Source organism: Plectropomus leopardus, chromosome 2 (genome assembly GCF_026936395.1).
Source record: "Plectropomus leopardus strain MGB_pleo_1.0 chromosome 2, ASM2693639v1, whole genome shotgun sequence".
In the NCBI taxonomy this organism is placed as follows: domain Eukaryota; kingdom Metazoa; phylum Chordata; class Actinopteri; order Perciformes; family Serranidae; genus Plectropomus; species Plectropomus leopardus.
In genome coordinates, this window is record NC_142177.1 from 28,228,013 (window position 1) to 28,248,201 (window position 20,189).

Below are 20,189 nucleotides of genomic sequence, written 5' to 3' on the forward strand. Positions count from 1 at the left end.
GTTCCTGTTGAGGAAAAAGCACCTACACAGGGTGTTATTCTTACATCTTATGAGTGTACTGCATATTTAACACTTAGATAATACCATCTTTGGTCAAAAACAGAGCCTAATCTTTAACCTTGCAGATGCTCAGTGTGCTTTTTGGTCTTTGGATTTTCCTTTCAGAAACAGAAATGAAAAATCCCAAAAGTATGACATTTTGATTTAAAAATTTTAAAAAAGAAAAGAAAAATACCTTCAAAAATTGAATATACAAAATTGAGCTACCAGTTAATTTTCTTTCTCTACTATCAAAAATAAAATAAAATAAAATAAAACAAAACAAAAAAGGGGTGACAAACAGAGAAAAAGGAAAAACAAATAACAACAAAATCCATCATATTTTATTTTTCATTTCAGACTTGTAAAACATTTTCTTTCAACTGCAGAAATCTCTGCATATTTGTCACATGTCAGGAAGTTGTGTTTATTTATCTTTAAAAAACAATATATATTAAATATAAATATATTATCATTATTATTTTCATTATTTTTACCAAAGACAACTTGTGGTTTCAGAAAATTTAAAAAAAGGAAGGCTTTTTTGTCTTTATTTTCTTGGTATGTTAATTATTTATTTATTTTTGATAGGAGAAAAAGGAAATTAAATTAAGTAGCATTTTTATTCTTTATATCCCATTTCTGGCCCCCAAAACTAAAAATGACATGTCTTTCATTTTGGGATTTTGAAATGAATATATACATATATATATTTCCATTTCTGTTTCTGAAAGGAAAATCCAAAGACCAAAAATAACTCTGACCGGCAAATGTTTGGCTTTAGGGGAATACACTGTGCAGCAGAGGTCTATGTGCATGAGCTGTGTGAAATACAATCCTCACTCCTACTGTTGGAGCTGTTGGCAGTTCTTAAGCTGCACATCAGGCATCCAGCCATCAGGAGTAGTCTCATAGTTTTTGTCTGCCTGACTGTGAACATCAATGTTCCTCTACATACTCATCTTAATGGCATATCATAGCAGCAGATGGCTACCAAGGAATCAGAGGTTAAAATTGTAAGTGCCAGTCATGTTTCTGTTTTGAAATGATAGAAAAAAATACCATTAATTCAGGAATTCTAACTGCAGCAGGCTGTTTTATTGCATTTATAGTCAAATAGTGAATGCAGTGTTTGCGGCTCTTGTCCTGGTTCCTCAGTTCTACGTCATGGGAAGGTAACTAGGACATGGGTGATGGCATTGAGCCGTAGAGCTCATGGGTCACTTGTATAAGAGTGAACATGGTGTTAATAATTGTGGCATTTGTTTTGTTTAAAGGCCAAAATCCTCCAGATACTGCAGACAGCCTCTTCTCAACAACCTGTCAGCCTCTATTGCCTTGTCCTTCATCGCTACAGGTAAATCACATCAGACACATTTAAAAAAACAAATGCATAACACACTGGCAAATAATATTAATATACATAACTCTTTCAACAGGTTTTTCAGTGATATTCACATTGATAGACCCAGTTCCTCAGAGCTTGTGGGCTTCTTATCATTTGTTTGGGCTGCTAGCATGTGGGCAAGGACTATGCACCGTCATCCTGACTCTGACAGCTGCAGCATGTGTAAGTCTGGAGCGTTATCATGAGGTTCTGTAGACAAACTGCAGCATCAAAATGATTTCTATATATGTGTTTTCACAGGCAAAAACCACCCCTGAGCTCTACTACATGTCCATTATTTTAACAGCCGCTTCTATAGTCAGTACAGGTGAAGTACAATTTTTTTAAATATTACATAGGATCATTTATATGGAGGACAAAAAAAGGTTTAAGTATCAAAAAATAAATATATACAGAAACAAAGAAATGTATGAATATAAATACAGAGATAAATTTCTTCTTTAGATTTCTTAATTATTTATTTGTATTATTATTTATTTAAGAAATATATATATATATATAAAGATTTATAAATAAACACTAGAATAAATAAAACAAGAAATATATGAAAGTATGTATGACTAAATACAGGTAAACACTGAAATATGGGAGGGGGATACAAGAACAAATGAATATTTAAATAAATAAGGAATTAAATAGGTAAATGCATAATTAAAAATTGTAAAATGTGTTATTATATGTGTTATTGATATAGTAGGTCCCTACCTCTGCATTCATTTCTTTATGTATTTGGTCATTCATTTCATTTTTTTTTAAATTTCAGTACTTATTTATTAATTTTCTTTTTTTAAATTTTTGTATGTATTTCTACATTTACTTAATAATGTATTGATACTTGTGTCATTTTTCGTCCTCCATATATTTATACACTGAATATTTCAGTTCAAAGGAATAACACCTGCTTGTGTCTGTTCAAGGTTATGTCATGGTGAGAGGAGGACTCTGGTTACTTAAAAGAAAGCCGGTGACCGACCCGGGCAGAAACAATGAGCGATAAAGCGGTCCAGCTGTCCCACGTTGACACTCAATACTCCACATATTAAGATTTCATGTGGTTTCCATGCCACCAGCAGCTGGTAACTTTATATACCATGGGAAACAAAAAAAAGGGAAAGTGACTTAATCCTTCTCATGTTTTAATGCTCACTTCAGAAAAACATCACAGAGCAGGTGTTTGTCTCAACTGGTACAGCTGCTTGCTTTTTATTTGTTGATGGACATTTGCTGCATGTGGCAATCGCTCATTGAAAGATAATAAATATGTGCTTTACACAGTAGATTCAGGGTGTAATTATCAACACAGCGCTGAAGGTTATATTTATCTCAATGAAAAAGTAAAGCATTTAACATATTGTGGTAGGAAAACTTAAAAACTCATTTTCAATCACTTTGTAACATCACACCCAATGAACCAAACTCTAAAACAACTGGAAGATTATAGTAATGGAAAGAAAATCAAAATACACATAGGAACTAAATCGTATGGTAGCATTGTGCATCTATGTGCTCACCTCGCAGTGCATAGAAATGATATTATGCTTGATGTAGTGACTGTTTATCATTTTTTCAAAATGTACTTTACGGACCCATTCTGTTGTTTGTATTAAGACACCAGGATGGAGGACAAAGTCTCCTCATTTCAGCTGCTCATCAAAATGGAAATAAAGGCACAATAACTCGACAGCTAAAACTCAGTAACACTCAACTAATTTAAAGACAGTATATTAATCAATCTGTTAATGTAAATAAAGCTCTTGTTTGGACTCCATGTATAAAAAGCACCTAAAGATTACAGAGGTATTGACATTTCTAAGAGGAATGTGAATGAGTCAGATATAGGCGTGGGGGAGTATCTATCTCTTCATTAGGGCAGTCAAACGAATTTTCTAAATTGCGATTAATCACAGAATTTCAATAGTTAATTGGGCTCAATAACATTACAAAACAATTTTGAAGCCCATATTGTCAAGGTGAAGCATTTCTCACCAAATTGTGTTGATTAGGAATCAAATGACAGCAAAAAACTGTATGGGACTAGCATAAAGTGGGCATGTTTGTAAAGGCGAGACTCATGGGTACCAACAGAACCCATTTTCATTCAGATATTTTGAGGTCATAGGTCAAGGGACCCCTTTGAAATGGCCATGCTGTTTTTCCATCGCCAAAATTTATCCTAACTTTTGAGCGTTTTTCTGCCCTATTCTTGAAAAGCTAGACATGACATGGTTGGTACCGCTGGATTCCTCAGGTCGTCTAGTGTCATACAGTATAAGTACTCTTACTTTAAGACTCAACCCGGTACAGCCTCTTAAAGACAGTCAAGTCACCAGGCAATTGACATGATTAAAAATATAAATGCATCAATTACAGTCCTTAATTGCATCACGATCAGTGCATTAATGCTGAGAGACCCTGCTTTTCACACCTTCCTTACATTTCACCAGGCTATATAGTACTTGTAGTGCGCAACACACATTACACAATACCCCTCCTCAAATCTCCTCAATAAAACATCTCCATATCAGTTTAATATAAAGTGGAGCGTCGTTATTGTTGACAGTATTGAAAATCTTGCCTTTGAAATTCACACCCCCGTATACTTTAATACGTTTATACCACCCGAGCCTAGAATGTGCTTTTTTTTATTCGTGAAGCACCAATTATTTAAAACTACCTGAAACATTTCAATAACAAATGTTTGTGTTTCTGTGTTTAACATACAAAGAAAGTCGATTATAAATGACACCAGTCACATTTCAGTCACTAATGAAACTCTAAGTGAGTCACCGCCACTCAACAATAGAAAACATACAATCAAGAGCTGTAGGTTAAACAGTAAACTGCATATCTGCAAATTCACAAAATCACCTGAGATCGTACAAGATGTGCATATAGTGCTACATACCATGTACTTAGTAAACACCAGATGTGTATAGTTCATATATTTGTCAAGATTTTCACTCATCTCACGCATATTCATGCATAGATAAACTATAAAAAAAAGGCTGCAGATTCATTTCACACACACACACACACACACACACACACACACACACACACACACACACACACACACACACACACACACACACACACACACACACACACACAGAAAAAGATTTGAATGATGTTTTAGCTTTCAGTGAAAAAAAAAGACCATATCACTGTTTTTAACCCATTAAAGCTGGAGTACAGAACTTTGTCTCCCCCCTCTGGCAATGAGAGTAATTTAAAAAAACACTCCTGACGTGCTTATGACTTATGTCTGCAGGGGAGCTGGCAGCATCTCCCCAGCAATCCTTCCTTTGAACACTGAGCTTCTTTTATCCGAAACGTCCACTCCTGAGACATTTCTTGGACACTTCTGCTATGCTCATAGCTGCTGCTCTGTCACTATGGTCTCCTCCCCCTTCCTGCCCCCTTTACCTCTGGCTGGTTTCAGGAAAGTCACCACAGACACCACAGCTCTGCTATACTGCTTTTTAAAGAGAGCTTTCTGTAGCAGCAACAGGCTTAATCAGCTTTGTGTGAACTTATTTGGTTTGAATCTTACAGACGTTCATTTATATGTAAAAGTCCCACACTCCAGCTTTGACCACAAATAGCAAATACTCAACATTCCTCCCTGATAGTGATTGCATATTTTAATAAAATGTAATAAGAGTGGTTATGCATGTGTGGCTTTTATCTTATGTGCTGAGCCCTGTGTTTTAGATGAATTTATTTTTACTTATTATTTCCGCGGTAAAACCAATTGCCCCTTGGGGACAAATAATAGTCTTAACACTTGTAAAGTTTAGTATATGGAATTTGTGCTTAATAGGCTCAAGCATGTAAAACTACTGGTCCTTTAAGTGCTGGCTAATACTTTCTTTTCCACCAACCAGCTGTCCAATTAAAGCTGTAATGTTTAACTTTTCTTAAAATAACTTTTTGTCATATGTACTGAAACCGTCACAATACTGACACAGAAGCACATGAGACAGATAATCTGTGAAAAAAAATTATATTCCTCTGCCTACTCGTATAGCTTCTGATGGTATTACTGCAAATGAACAAAAACAACCAATCAGAGTCGAAAAGTCTCAAATGCAGCTGTCAATCATGTTAATCACTGCTCGTGAACTGAGAAAGTTGGTCTGGCCTGTGGGCAGTGCTTGGTGCTTAACTTGACTAGTTACAGCATGGTTGCTAGGTCACAATTTTTTTTTTTCTTTTTCAGTTTAACAGTACATTAAGATATGTTTCTAAACACATTTGAGGTAAGCAACAGGAAATGCAGTAACATAATCTTGAATCATATTTTAACAGAGCTGCCTAATTTGACCACAATTCACAAGCATTGACTGACATGAGCCCTGACTGGTCATCATATATATATATATATATATATATATATATATATATATATATATATATATGTATATATATATATATATATGTATATATATATATATAGTGTTTTCTTGAAGTAATTTCTTTTTCTTTTCTTTTTTTTTCAGGTAATTTTCTTGTAACTTTTTAATAATTTCTTGCTTTTGTTTTTTTTTTTTGTTGCTCATTGCCCTTTTCCCATGCTTTTGAAAGAAATCAAGCCAATTTGCTCAGGTTTTAAAGGGTTTAAGTTGCTCCAACAACATTTTTTGATTGAAATTTAGGAATTTAATTCCTATCCTAAAAGTGCATCATAGTCTATATACCAAACCAGTCTGCCATCAGCAGGCTTCACCCCAGTGACGGGCCACTTGTCTGGGTTGTCCTTCACTCGGCTCAGCTGGGTGACCAGTTCATGCTTGCCTTTGCCCATCACTAAAAGAGCAACTGTGCGAGCTCGGTTAATGGCGCTGAAAGTGAGGCTCATGCGCTGGTGAGGCTTGACAGGGCTCTCAGTGAGGGCCACCAGACTCTCCCCGAGTTGATCCACTTTACTACCAGGGAACAGAGAGGCTGTGTGGCTGTCATAGCCGACTCCCAGCAGAACAAAGTGGAAGCTGGAGCCGTTTACCAACTTGCTGACCTCTTTCTCATACAGCAGTGCTCCTCCGTCCTCCTCCACACATAGACGCTGATTCAGCTGCACTGGCATGGGATGGATGTTGTAATAGGGTATCCTCACATGTTGCAGTAGATGGTTGTGCAAACTGTGGAAGTTGGACTCCAGTTCAGTCAGAGGTACACAGCGCTCGTCTACCATCCAAACATGGGTGTCCCTCCAGGGGAAGGAGAAGTGGTGCAGGGCTAATCTGTGGAACAGAGCGAGGGGAGTCGACCCACCGGAGAGGGCAAGATGAAAAACACCTGCCTCACGCACTGCTGCCTCCGCTGCTTCCTGTATGTCTTCAGCTAGTCTCTCCACCAGCTCCTCGGCCCAGGCGGACACCATGTCAGCACTACGAAATTTACCTTGCATTACTTGGAAATCGTTTGCTGATCCTCCCATCTGATCAGGACTGATCAACACCACCTCATTGCTGAAGCTGATTTCTTTCCCTTTCACACGGACATCCAGCAGGTCTCCATTGTCTGCGCCCCCGGGGTAGATGCGGGGAAAAGAGGTGGCTATGCTGCTGAGCAGCGGTGTCCAGAAGCCCCAGGAAGCCAACAGGTGTTCAGCACTGATGAAACTATTCTTACGTCCAGCAAAAATGTGAGAAATAAGTTCTGAATAGGCTTCCTTCTGCTCTCGTGGTGTTTGCACATAATAGTCTGAAATATGCAAACCTAGAATATTGACATCTTTATGGTCCGTCACTTCCTTCCACTCATCGTTTATCAAAACCGGCTTGAATAAATTCTTACTTACAAGAATTGCTGGATATTGAAGCTTGCCATGGCCAAAGTAGAAAACTATTTGTTTAGGCTTGCAGTAAACGCTGTTGTGGTTCTGAAGACAAAACACGTCATTCTTGAAAAGTATGCGTGCATATCCTACCCGTTCATCCAACATCTTCCCTGAGATCAGAAGGATTGGCACACCTTCATACCGAGCCTCGTCAATATGTGCCAATACAGCTGAAAGACACAAACAGGAGCACTTATTACCAGAACTGTGTTTGTTTTATAGAGTGTTTTCCAACAATTAGGAATACTTAAATCACAATGATTAAAAAGAAATGCTGTCACCTGCAAATGTTGGTGTGAGACTGACGTGATCTTTTGTCTTATTCATCTCCTGCTGGACTGCGGTTTTGTACGCTTGGTACTGGCCAATCACAGCTTGATTCTTTCCTAGGGGCAGCAGAGAACTGAAGATCTGCAGCTTGTTTTGGAGGACTTCCTCACTGCTGCTCAGATTCATGGGAAGCCTCATGGTCAACAGGGTCATGACCTCAGTCAGGTGGTTCTGTAGCACATCGCGGATCACCCCGTACTGGTCATAGAATGGAATACGACCTTGAGGACAAAACGACAAGAGGGCATGAACATGTGATTAGGAATTGTTGCTACTTTTTCATATCTCAAAAGACTTGAAGGAATACTTGATCTGCCAAATGACCTTTTGTATATCAAATACTCATCCTGTGTTATGTAAATACGTGAAGAGAACTGTGGTTTTCTTGTATGCCTTGATGATGAACGAAGAATCCAAAAACTGAGAAAATTCTTGATGATTTGAGGTCATAAACAACCACGTTTAACAACAGCAAAACTACATTAAAGCATTCGTTTATAAACTCTCACACAACTCATGCAGCCAGACTCCATTGATAAAAGCAGTAATTTTACATTGCTGAACACAGGAGCTGCTGGTCTGCTGCTGCCTCAATACGTTTGTGTTATTGTTTGACTGGTGTTTTTAAATTATTAGTTCGTATTCACCAAAGTCACAAAATAACACAAACTACCAATCAAGGCAACGTTAGTTAGACAAGCCACTCCCTAATCACCTTTAACATCAAGGGTCTCTTTCATCACGATCTCCACTCTCTCAATGTGGTGCTTGTTCCAGATGGGATCCAGATATTTTTTGTTCTCCACTCTGAATGGAAGAATATTTGCAACCACCTTTAAAAAAAAAGCAGAAAAAACACAAAATGAAACATTTCAGTTACATAGTCATGAGTCCAGTGGTGGAAGAAGTATTCAGTTCCTTTACTAAAAAAAAATACTATGAATGAATGTCCTGCATTGAAAATTCTACTTAAGTAAAAGTAAGTAGGTATATTCAGGAAAAAGTAGTTAAAGTAATAATCCCAAATTATAGAAAAACAATAGAAAGACCCCCCCACGAAAACTCTTGAGTGTATTTAAAAAAAAAAAAAAGACTTGTTTATCAAAATAATTGGCAATAATTTCAAGTCAATCCCCCGATTGTTTAATCAACTAATCATTGCAGCTGCACTGCATTAACTGTTTGATGAATGAATTCAGAACAAGAGATATTTTATAAACCCTTCTAATGTTTTTTTATTTAAAAATGCTTAATTTATAAAGTAACTAAAGCTGTCAGATAAATGTCGTGAAGTAAAAAGTACAATATTTGCCTCTCAAATGTAGTGGAGTGAAAGTATAAAGTGACATAAAAAGAAAAAACTTATGTAAAGTACAAGTACCTCAAAATTGTACAGTACTTGAATAAATGCATAGTTACATTCCATAATTGCATGAGTGAAAGAAACACACTGTGTGGGATTTTCTTACCTGCTTCCCTAGGTAATGGTCAATTCTGTACATTTCATCATCCTTCAAGGAGCTTCCGAGCTGAGATGCAAGTACCTGGGCGCTCCTGTAGTCATGTCCAAAAGGTTTCTCTAGCACCACCCTCAGCCACGCCCCGCTGCTCGGCCTGCAACTATTATTTATCTTATCAGCAATATCTGCGTATGCAAAGGCTGGCACTGAGAGGTAGAACAGCCTCCCTGCCTCTGTTATTCCCTCTTGTTGAAGCTCTTGTTTGATGTGCTTGGCAAGGTCCTGGTAGTCCTCTAGAGTCTTCAGCTGGCGATACTGAGCGAGCCTCAGGAACTGCTCTTTTAGCAGAGCACAGCGCTCCGGTGATGCATCTTTGGAGCAGGACACCGCCTTTAAGATCTCAAAGAAGACAGGCTTGGCAGCATCTGCAGGTGATAGTCCTCCAGCATAGAAGGAAAAGGTGTTTCCTCCACTAACCTGGTTAGCGTACAGTTCAAAGAAGCCCTGCCACAGGTACTTCTTTGCCAGGTCACCTGTGCCTCCCACTATCACCACCGAAACATGACCGGGTCTCTGTGCCTCTGCACTCTCCTCGCCTTTTCCTCCCTGGGCACACAGAGTGACCAGAAGCAGGAGCACAGTCACAAACATGCTCTGGATCTAACCGTCCAAACTCCTGTGTGAACACAGCAATGAGAGACATTACATGTCAGCAATCATCGAGAACCACTGATTCAGACATCATATCAAGCTACATATGATTGACACCAGACATGAAAAATAACAAGTTTAGTTTGCCGGGTTGCAACCAGCTATTACTTTTATGCCTCTGTGACAGCTGTGGCCATCACATTCTCTTAAACAGGATATCTCAGTAATGCCTAGAGGGAATTTCTTTCAATTTGGACTCGAGGATGAACAAATTAGAATTTGCTGGTCAAAGGTTGCCATGATCTCATAAAACACATCTTTGGCCATTACCCCAGAATTTATGCGCTATAGAAAAAGTGGAGTGCAGATCTTTGCCAGGGGGGCACATTGTGGCAGCAAGGCAGCCACCAGAGATGATTAGGCACTCTAGGCAATGCACAAGCGCAGCTGCAAACAGAGGAATTATTCTTTTCGGCTCCACAGCCGTGTCTGGCTCCCTTACAGTCAGGATGGCAGTGAAGATGACAAAAACAACGATATATTCATCTCATAATCTGCCTAACTCACTGTTTTTGGGGTCGCGACCCCCCGGGGGGCCGCCAGGGGGCACTAGGTTCTTGGCATGGCAAAGTTTGGGAACCCCTGGCCTGACTTAAGAGGATCATAACATATCAGGGATGGAATTAATCTATAGATGTTTGGGTTCAACAGGAGACGAAATTGGATGCCGTTACACTGACAATGCCATTAATGCCTTTTTCTCTATGCTGCTATGGGATTTTATTGGGATTTTACAGACAGATAGAAGGACGGACAGATTAGCACATGCACACACACCACCAAACACATAATCCCTTACAGGCTTTTGCCTGCTTGAGATAATTACAACAAAATTCACACAAGTCTAATAAGATAAAATGATGAAGAGATTACATTTTTATCCAAGATGTCAAGTTCACTGTAACATTGTGATATTCTGCAATAACAATTTTAAGCCACTATTCAACACCTTTACTCAGAAACAGAGGGGAACGAGATATTTGATTGAATACTGACTGGGTGACACTAATTTTGTGTGTTGACAAATTGTCTCTAAATGAAGGCAGCAATTTTCTCGCCAAAAGTTATTAACTGGAATTATACATATCAATATAGTAAAAATTTCACTCTGGCCATAAAATCAACCTAATACTTTTCATTAAATTTCTTCCAAGTCTTCACTTGGAACTATGCTCTTGATTGTTTTGTCTGTAAAATTAAAAACAAAAATCATAAAGTAAATCATGTCTTTCATCATTTTCAGTCCAAAACCAAAAGATGTTCAGTTTATCACATATGACAAAAAAAGTATCAATCCAACACAATTTTGAGGCTAGAAGAAATGTTTGGCATTTGTGCTTTAAAAATTGCAAGAAAAAATTAAGAAATCAACTTGTTTCATTATCAACTAATTTTACAGCTTTGAATGTTTGCAATAAAAAGCAAATTAAACATAAGTTCTTCTGTCCACAAAAATGATTAATACTTGCACTGTGCCTTATAAATGCCACATAGCAAAAATGCACAACTGAGAAATAAAGTCCCATTCACATTTTAAATAATGCACACATGCAATAGATGCTTCTGTATTTGTTTTGTATCATTAAAAACTAATAAACATAAAACAACTAAACTTAATAAATACAGATAAAGAATTTAAAATGCATGAACGTAAAGAAATAGTTAATACAACCTTCAAGCACATTGGAACTTACACAGATCTCCAAAGACAATAATAGCAACGTCCCTCTCTCCAGCTGTTTTATAGTCCCTTTAGAGCCAGCAATGTAGTGCCGTGGTATTGTCATGAGCGTAATGATCGGTTGATACTGGTGAAGCAGAGCTGTAGACTTTGAACTTTGCTCAGGGGCACAGAGCTTCCTATAAAACAACAGCTCTGTTGAAAGAGTGCTGGGAATGTCCCACCAACTCATTGATTATTTTACTAGAACCTAAAATCTTCTATTTAGCAAGAAAGGAAAGACTGCAGCTAAATGGAAATTAGATACAAACAAAGTTGGGGTGGGAGAATGTGGAAAACTAAAATTATGGCCTCGTGCTCGTATACCGCTGCCATCCAGTGTGGTTGCAGTTTACATCGATGTCTGTCCAGACTCTTTCAATATTAAGACTCTGAAGGATTTTAATAAAAGGCATTAAGAGTTTGTTTTTTTTTACAAAATGGATGTATGAATTTTGTAAATAATTTCCAGTGAGAAACATTCTGTCTCCACAAGAAAATGTTTTTACAGATGGGCACAGAGCATGTACAGAGAGCTTGGTCACATGGCACTACAACAATCACCTGAGACTCGATTTTCGCCTGGGAAAGGAAAAGGAGGTGCCCTATTCTGGTTGACCTTGGGGTGTAAATCAATTATAAAAAAGCAAAGCTCAATTGGACTCACATATTGGATTGGACTCTGATAGAGCAGACTGAGGAGACTCAGATTGTTTAGTTTGTGCAACAGGCCTATGCAGATCAGTCTGCAGTAGGTGATCAGGTTAGAAAGCACATTGGTGGAGTGTAGAAAGGGGGACAAAATTACATTCTTTGGATATAAAATGTCTTCACTTCTGCACTTTTATCCAATTGGACATTTTTGTAAAGTTTTTGTCATAATTCAGGGTTTCCATCACATTCATATATTTGTGGTGGTCCACTATAATCAAAACAACTTCTGCCACAAGCACATTTTCTATTTTTTGAGCTGGACTGTCATTAGAAGCACTGTTGAAATAGATTTAGCACTCAGTTATGAACTGCACCACATTGTGGGAGCATAGAGTGTACTCTGGGTACACATGGAGCAGAAGAACGTCAGGCGCAGTGAAAGTGAAACTTAAGCGGTCATTCTGCTAGGTTAAAGTTTGCATTCACTTGCAGCAGCTGCTCCTCTCATCTATAAATTTGATATGATCAGCTTTGAACAGATAGACAGATCAGTTATCCACCCTGTGAGTCACAAAGTGCTGCTGAGGAAAAAAAATATGTATGTTCACAAACCCACAAAAAAACTCCAAATATAGAGTGGACACAGAATGATAGAAAGTAGGGCTTCCCCTTTAAAGTTGAAGATTTGAATCATCATTTAGAGACCCTCAGTCTACTGAGATTGCTCAAAGTTTTTTTTTTTTTGTTTGTCTGTTTTTTGCTAGTCAGTGTGCTGTTCAGTGTATGTTTTGGTCTCCAAATTTTGCTGCAGAGTGAGCACTCTTGACTTTCACGCTTGATTCAAGAGGTTGCGGACATGCAGGCAGCGGGACAGAGGAGATTTTTGGCACAGAGGGAGAGAGAGAGAGGGAGCTCTGCTTAGAAGTGGTGAGATTAAGAGAACAGGACTGATGGATGGAGGGATAATGTGCAACCCAAAAACATAACACTGTGAGCCATGGCTGACGCCAGCACAGAGGCATATCAGGGGTATTGAGCAAAACAATGACCACATGCACAATGCATGCTCTGCAAGCATGTGCATTTTGACAATCAACACAATGATAACATGGCCAGTTCACAGTAACACCAGTGTTTCCCCTATAATTGTACAGGTCTGTCGGGCCACAAGGAAATATTGTATTTTTGCAGCTGCGAATCATTGGCCTATAAGGAGCTATAGAGCTATAGTCATAGCCAAGGCCTAGATGTTATATCCTGATTAATGACAGAGCATTTTATTTTCCCCTCTCTCTCTGGAGAGACTGAAAAATGTACACATCGAACAAAACGCCCACAGTATGACTCTCATTTTATGACAGAGTGCAACATCTGGAATCCCTGCATTCCACAATCATGTTTACACAGTGACAACGCAAACAGCAAAGGCCACCTCATGAGTGCTGACTGCCTCAACAAAAGCTGAATTTTAGGTGTAATTTACTTTGTTAATGATTACTGCAGTCAAAATATTTATTTTTCATCTTAACAGTAACACTTGCCACATGTCTGTTTGCACTATTACAAACTGTAGATCAGTCATGCTCAACATACGGTTCAAAAATAGTTTGTTCAAAATAGTTTGTTATTAAAAAAAAGTCTGGAATGTCTAATGGATAAAATCCTAGAAAAGTTGTGAAATCCAAAAATCCTAAAATCCTAGGAAAATTCTAAAATCTGAAAAATGTCCTTAAATCCTAGAAATGTCAGAAAATCCTATAATTGTCCTATAAAAACCTAGAAATGTCCTTAAGTCCAAGAAACATCCTGAAATCCTAGAAAAGTCCTAAAATCTTAGAGATGTGCTAAAATCCTCGAAATGTGCTAAAAACCTTGAAACATCCCAACATCCTAGAAATGTCCTAAAACCCAGAAATAATTCTAAAATCCTAGACACATCCCTAAAATCAGAGAAATGTCTTTACATCAGTGAAACATACTAAAATCCTAGAAATGTCCCAAAATCCCCAAAACATCCTAAAATCCTAGAAAACTCCTAAGATCTGACAAATGTCCTTAAATTATAGAAATGTCCTAAAATCCTAGATATGTCCTACAAATCTAGAAATGTCGTAAAGTCCGAGAAACATCCTAAAATCCTTGACACATTCTAAAATCTTGGAATGTACTAAAATCCTAGAAATGTCCCATAAACCAAGAAATGTCCTATAATTCTAGAAATTTCCCAATATCCCGGAAACGTCCTAAAATCCTAGGAATGTCCTAAAATTCTAGAAATGTCCTAAAATCCTAGGACTGTTTTAAAATCCTTAAATTGTCATAAAATCCTAAAAACATCCTTAAGTCTTAGAAAAGTCCTAAAATCCTAGAAACATGATTGGGGCTGCTGTCATTGTGCAAAAGTGGCCAATCAAAGCAAGTTGAGTATTCCTGCTGTAGATGGATCAGCATGATCTGCTCATTTCTTTTCATTGGAAGTGCCATATATTCTTACATCTTCTGACATCCTAACACAAGCCAGCTGGAAAATCAAATTTGCAAACAAGGTTTCTTTTCATTGGTTGTTACATTGCTCTTTTTGAACTACGTAGCCTACCACTTGTGCTCTTCTCATCATTTTCTCCATTGACCTCGAGGCTATTTCTTTTTCTGATAATTTCCCCATGATAATGAATAATGTAGCACATCATTTGAAGAGATACTGTCTTCATTCAGCGTTAGACTTCAGTCCTCTTTCCCTGAATTTTATCCAGTTAATGCCAACACATAGTTAACACTCAGTCACAACACAAGCTGCCTTCATAATTACCACCATAGAAAATCCCCCTTCACATTAATGCACCACACACACACCTAAACGTACTCACCAGCCCACCAATATGACCTCCCAGTTCATGTTATTGCTATTCTCTCATCTTTTTCTCCTGATTCCCCCGTGGTAATCAATAAAATGGCACATCATATTAAAGGACACTGTCTTCATTCAAACTAGCTTTGATTAGCTTTTGACTTCATTTTTCTTTCCCTGAATTTACCCGGTTATTTCCAACACATGATTCTTCCTCAGTCAAAAGCTGCTTTTATTTTTATCAGCATAGAAAATCTTACCCACACCACATACACGCTCCATACTGGTTTATCTATGGGTCATATACCAGCTCTCTCAGGACAATCACCCAGCTCAAATCATACATTTTCAAACTTCTGTCAAAGTGACGGTGCCTTGCAAAAACTCTAAAGGGTCTACCTATATGTTTTCACTCATGAATTTTTGTAGAATCTTTTTTTTTTTTTAATACTCATTTGTTTACATTTTATTAAGGCCCAAAGTGATGCTTATTTAACCAAAGTGATGCATATTTAAGGGCTGGGCTGCCAGAGTGACTGGCTGTCTGCCGATAGTGTCCTTTGCTTCGAGTCAGATTCACATTTCGCTTCTCTACAGCTCCAGCCTGTTAAAATATTTCCCTCTGCAAATATGTAGGCCTAACACCAAGTTTGCACAGTAAGTAAGAGTCTCTCTGTCTACACTGACACCGTTAAATATTCACCTCTGTAAGTCATGTAAATAAACCACTGTGCCAATCAGCTGTGCACTTATGTAAACAAACCACGTAGGTTGTCAGCTGTGCACTCGAGAACATAGGCTTAAGACATAACCTCTTAAAGGCTGGGAGAAAACTTACTGTTTTTCTGTCATTTGTACTTTTTAAAATAGGAAACACACTTTTTATCCTGTGGTATTTGATGGAATTGATATACGAGTCATTAGCCCTCAGTTCCAACTTATGACTGTGAATTTGTGTCCTTGGAATAAAAAGCCTTATACTGTTAAAACACATGCAATGTGTAGACTTTTAATGCTGATAAATAATTAGTTACAAGCATGAATTCACAATAGCTCTCCACTGCCCAACCGACCCACTAACCAACTGACAGAGGGCACGAAACACAATGATCATGATAATCTGTTCAATCGAAACATGGTTACACAATAAGATGTGCATTATCATTATTATTATTATTGTGAACAGATTGGAAAAACTTGTTTTGGCAGTCAATTTACCTCTCATCAGCTCCTCGTCCAATACTGTGCTTTAATGGAAATCAAGCTGAGATAAAGTTCAACCTCTTAGTTTATATAAATAGTCTGTGAAACTCCATAAGTGTGAGAAGGTGAGGAGACGCAAATGTAGCCTCTTTTTGTCTCATTTTATTATTTATGTCATACTAATAAAAAATATTGAATTCACAGACATAAACAACCGATTTAGGATAAACAAAATCTGAAAAAAACAACTCATATGTAGCCATGACATCAGATATATTTCAAATATGAATGTTGTTGCAAAGTAACTACAAACTCAAAAACATGGATGCTTCACTCAAATCTTCAACCCGGAGCACAGTACATCTACACAATCAGCTCATTTTCAAGGTGGACACCCAAGATTAGTGTCACCACTTCAGCACCTGGCCCCAAGTCTCCCCGTCTGTTACTGAGTTACAGCATTAAATAATTGCCAAAAAAGTTAAAAGAATCAAATAAAAATAAAATAATATTAATAATAATGTTTTTGCGGAACATTATGACATCATAGTGGAGCTGACCTTTTGGATATGAATGAACGTTATCACTTCATCATGTCACTCTATTAGACATTTGTATGAAATTTGGGCATAATTAGCAAATTAGTTCTTGAGTAATTGCCAAAAGTGTGTTTTGTGCAGTCACAGTGACCTTGACCACTAAATCATATTCAGTTCATCCTTGAGTCCCTATGGACGTCTCTGCCAAATTTGAGGTAATTCCCTTAAAGAGTTGTTGAGATATTGTTCACAGGAATGAGTCAGATGCAAGGTCACAGTGACCTTGACCTTTGACTAAAACCACTGTATCCTTGAGTCTAAGTGGATGTTTGTGCCAAATCTGAAGAAATTCCCTCAAGGCGTTCTGGAGATATTGTGTTTATGAGAATGGGACGGACGGACAGGTGGACATATGTACGTATGGATGGACAAACCCAAAAACATGATGCCTCTGACCATGGCTGTTGCGGGCACAAAGGCATAAAAAAGGGAGGGCATTTCCAGATTCATCTTCTGTATCCAGCTTGTTTAAAAATGATTCCCCCTGCTATTCAAGTGCATTTGTGACCTAGTTCAAAAGGTGTGACTCTTATTACTTCCACCAAACAATGATGGCATCTTTTTGGGGTAATCTCATCTGGCTTTTGCAAGGTTATCATTGGACGCAGAAGCGCCCTAACTGGTTAACTGTCACTGCCTGCCAGCAGTCACCTGGCCACTCAAACCAGGAGCGTATGTCTCCGTGCCACTCAACAGCGATTGTCCTTCTCTGCTCCTTTCTAATCACACGGAGAGCTCTGTCCCGGTTCTTCTGTCCCTGCTTGCTTCTGTGTCTCTGGCTGTGTGTCTGTGTCCCTGTGTTCCTGCCTGTCTCTGTGTGTCTCAAAATTACTACTTTATTCTTACTTTTTTTTTCTTTAACACGGCCTTAATCCTACATTGTAGTTTTGGCTACAATCACCTTTACAGATTTGATTCTATATTTGTGTTACGGTTTTTATGTGCCAGGAAAGTTTGGTGAAATTTGTCAATAATCACGTGTTCTTAAGGGAATATATCAGCTTAAATGACTTGAATATGATTCTTAATAAATATCATAACACAAACTTGTGAACCTCACAGTGTGTGTGTGTATGTGTGTGTGTGTGTGTGTGTGTGCTGCTGCTGCAGCTCAGTTTGACTCAAACACCACACACACACTCATGTCCAGTTCAAAAGCCTCTTTTCACGCATCCTGTTTACACGTGTTGCGCTAAATCCTGCTCTCCCGACAAACGTGTGTTTTCCTGTCACTGGAGTCACGCTAACCAGAAGCTAAAACATAACAAAAGTACATTTTGGGAGACTTTCGCTGTCAGGCTTCTCAAACGGTTGTAAAACACGACATTAACACAAAAAACATCCTGCCTCGTGCGCGTCCGTTAGCGTAGGTAATCTCAAACACGGGAGTAAATGGACTCTAAAAACGTTCACATTATTTATTAAACAATTTTAGCAAAGACCACACGTTGTTATTTACGAATCATTGCCCCGTAGTCGTTTAGTGTTGTGGTGAAAACACACCGACAGACATCAAACATCAACGATTCCACCTGCTAGCTGTCAAACTTCACTTCCGCTAACGTACAAACACACACCCCTTAATCTTATATCTGCAACTGCAAAACACATCACCAAAACTCTTCATAAAAGTACATTACAAAAACGCACATGTAAAAGCAGCTGACAGCCTGGGTAAGAAGTTAATTGGATACGAACCTGCCCCGTGGTACCATGAAGGACTACACACCGTCAATAAACGCTTCCTGCAGCCGGTCACGTGACACGGTGCTGCTGCCGCTGCTGGAGGATTTACTGCAGCTACAGACCTATGTAAACGTGTGTTTTCTAAGACTTGGATATGCCGGTCTTACAAGTACATTTACTCATCAATTAATTTAAGTTTTTAATTTATATTTTTTACTTCTATCTCTTCAATTCATCCGTTTTTATCTTCTGATATTTGTTTGATCCCCACTGATGTGATGCCGTCTTATTTCTTGTATTATTTTTGTCGTCTTTTATTGCATTTATTCTTATATTATATATTCTTATTCATATTTCTCAAAAACTTTTTTTCATTTAGTACTTTAATTGACGTTTGAGAACTGCCCGTTTTATAACTTTTATTCTTTTTATTTGCTTTATTCTTGTTGACCTTTTGTACATGCATTTTGCTCTTGCTTTTTTGTTTGACTGTTCGAGACCTTTCTCTGTTTGGCATGTTTGTTGATGTTTATTTTATTATTGCCAGAGTTCCTGCCTTTGCTTTGTCCGTCAAAACACTGAATAACAGTTTTTAAAGGTTCTATATAAATAAATATAAATAGTATTATTATTATTGTTATTATTATTATTATTATTATTATTATTATTATTATTATTATTATTATTATTATTGGTAAAATTACACATTCACAAGAAGAGGTGGGTGGATTTGGATTTTCTTTTATATCAAGAACTACAACATATTGGCACCACAGTTACATTAATATTAGCCTACTTTTTTCTTATTTTTCTATTTATTTATTTAGGCTGTATGTACCCTTGGTTCGGACAGTTCTGTGTGTCACTGTACCCATGTTTCTTCTATAAAAAAAAGTACATTTACTCAAGTACTTTACTTTATTTTGCACTTTTTACTCCACTACATTCATTTGTGAGCCTCAATTAGCCTACTTACTCAGGTAAGGTTTTGCTTATTGCAAAATAAAGTCAACTTATAACTTATGATAAATCATCAAAGGTAAGCAACACAGCAATATAACATATTTAATATTAGCCCAGCCTTTGTCTGCTGCAACATTTAAATTCTGTAAACCAGTAATATATGATTCTAAAATGGCTCATTCTGCATAAGCACTTATTTTTCTTTTTCTGCGAAGTTTTAAAGAATACACTTGCAGGGAATCTTAATTTTAATTTTTTTGAATTTTAAGGATTACAGTTTCAGAGTATTTGTTAACACCTAAGTACAATATTTTAACAGAGCAGATAATCATACATTTAAATACATTTGATCAAAATTCGCAGATATATGATGCTGTTAAATAATTTGCCTGCTTAAGTCTTTTATCATCTTGTGTCTCTGGCTGTTTCCTGTCACTTGGGGGCAGCTGCAGACTGCAGTGTTTTGTCCACATAAGAGGGACCTCTGTTGGTGTATGTGCTGTATTGCTGCTTTCTACTTGAGTTGGTGACTTTTCACTATTAAAAGCTCGTCACTCGAATACCATCAGCTCTAAATGCTCCATCTCAACGTGAAAAATGACAGCTGTCCTCCTCTGGGATGTCAACATGCTGCTGTAGTCTGAATGTCCCCACATTAAAAAAAAAATAAGTGAAAAAAACCCTCAGAATAACACAAAAGCGCTGACTTTGAGTGGATAAACATTA

At 37.7% G+C, this 20,189-nt stretch overlaps 2 protein-coding genes across 3 annotated transcripts; one reads left to right on the forward strand and one right to left on the reverse strand.

Annotated features, from left to right (window-relative positions):
- Positions 1 to 981: 981 nt before the first annotated feature.
- Positions 982 to 2,874, forward strand: LOC148190228 (uncharacterized). Its single transcript, XM_088089889.1, is given in 6 exon segments — positions 982 to 1,055; positions 1,152 to 1,214; positions 1,317 to 1,463; positions 1,465 to 1,609; positions 1,688 to 1,754; positions 2,365 to 2,874. Coding segments are annotated over 6 exon segments (576 nt in total). The 3' UTR covers positions 2,445 to 2,874.
- Positions 2,621 to 18,637, reverse strand: h6pd (hexose-6-phosphate dehydrogenase (glucose 1-dehydrogenase)). Of its 2 annotated transcripts, none has more exons than XM_042495486.2 (5): positions 18,513 to 18,637; positions 9,089 to 9,755; positions 8,335 to 8,452; positions 7,571 to 7,840; positions 2,621 to 7,459 (listed from the first exon to the last, which is right to left on the reverse strand). In XM_042495486.2, the coding sequence occupies exons 2-5, from the start codon at positions 9,728 to 9,730 to the stop codon at positions 6,117 to 6,119; spliced, it is 2,373 nt and encodes a 790-aa protein (XP_042351420.2). In that variant the 5' UTR covers positions 9,731 to 9,755; positions 18,513 to 18,637; the 3' UTR covers positions 2,621 to 6,116. The 2 variants fall into 2 exon arrangements, with proteins under 2 accessions (XP_042351420.2, XP_042351412.2); XM_042495478.2 differs by lacking the exon at positions 18,513 to 18,637 and adding an exon at positions 11,485 to 11,631.
- Between the last annotated feature and the right edge of the window lie 1,552 nt (positions 18,638 to 20,189).

Excerpts from the sequence above, each read along its gene's own strand:
- h6pd (XM_042495486.2), bottom strand. The coding sequence starts at position 9,730 with ATGTTTGTGACTGTGCTCCTGCTTCTGGTCACTCTGTGTGCCCAGGGA. Across the intron at positions 8,453-9,088 it reads ACCATTACCTAGGGAAGCAG|GTGGTTGCAAATATTCTTCC; the intron begins GTAAGAAAATCC and ends TTTTTTTTAAAG. Across the intron at positions 7,841-8,334 it reads AGAGACCCTTGATGTTAAAG|GTCGTATTCCATTCTATGAC; the intron begins GTGATTAGGGAG and ends TTTGTCCTCAAG.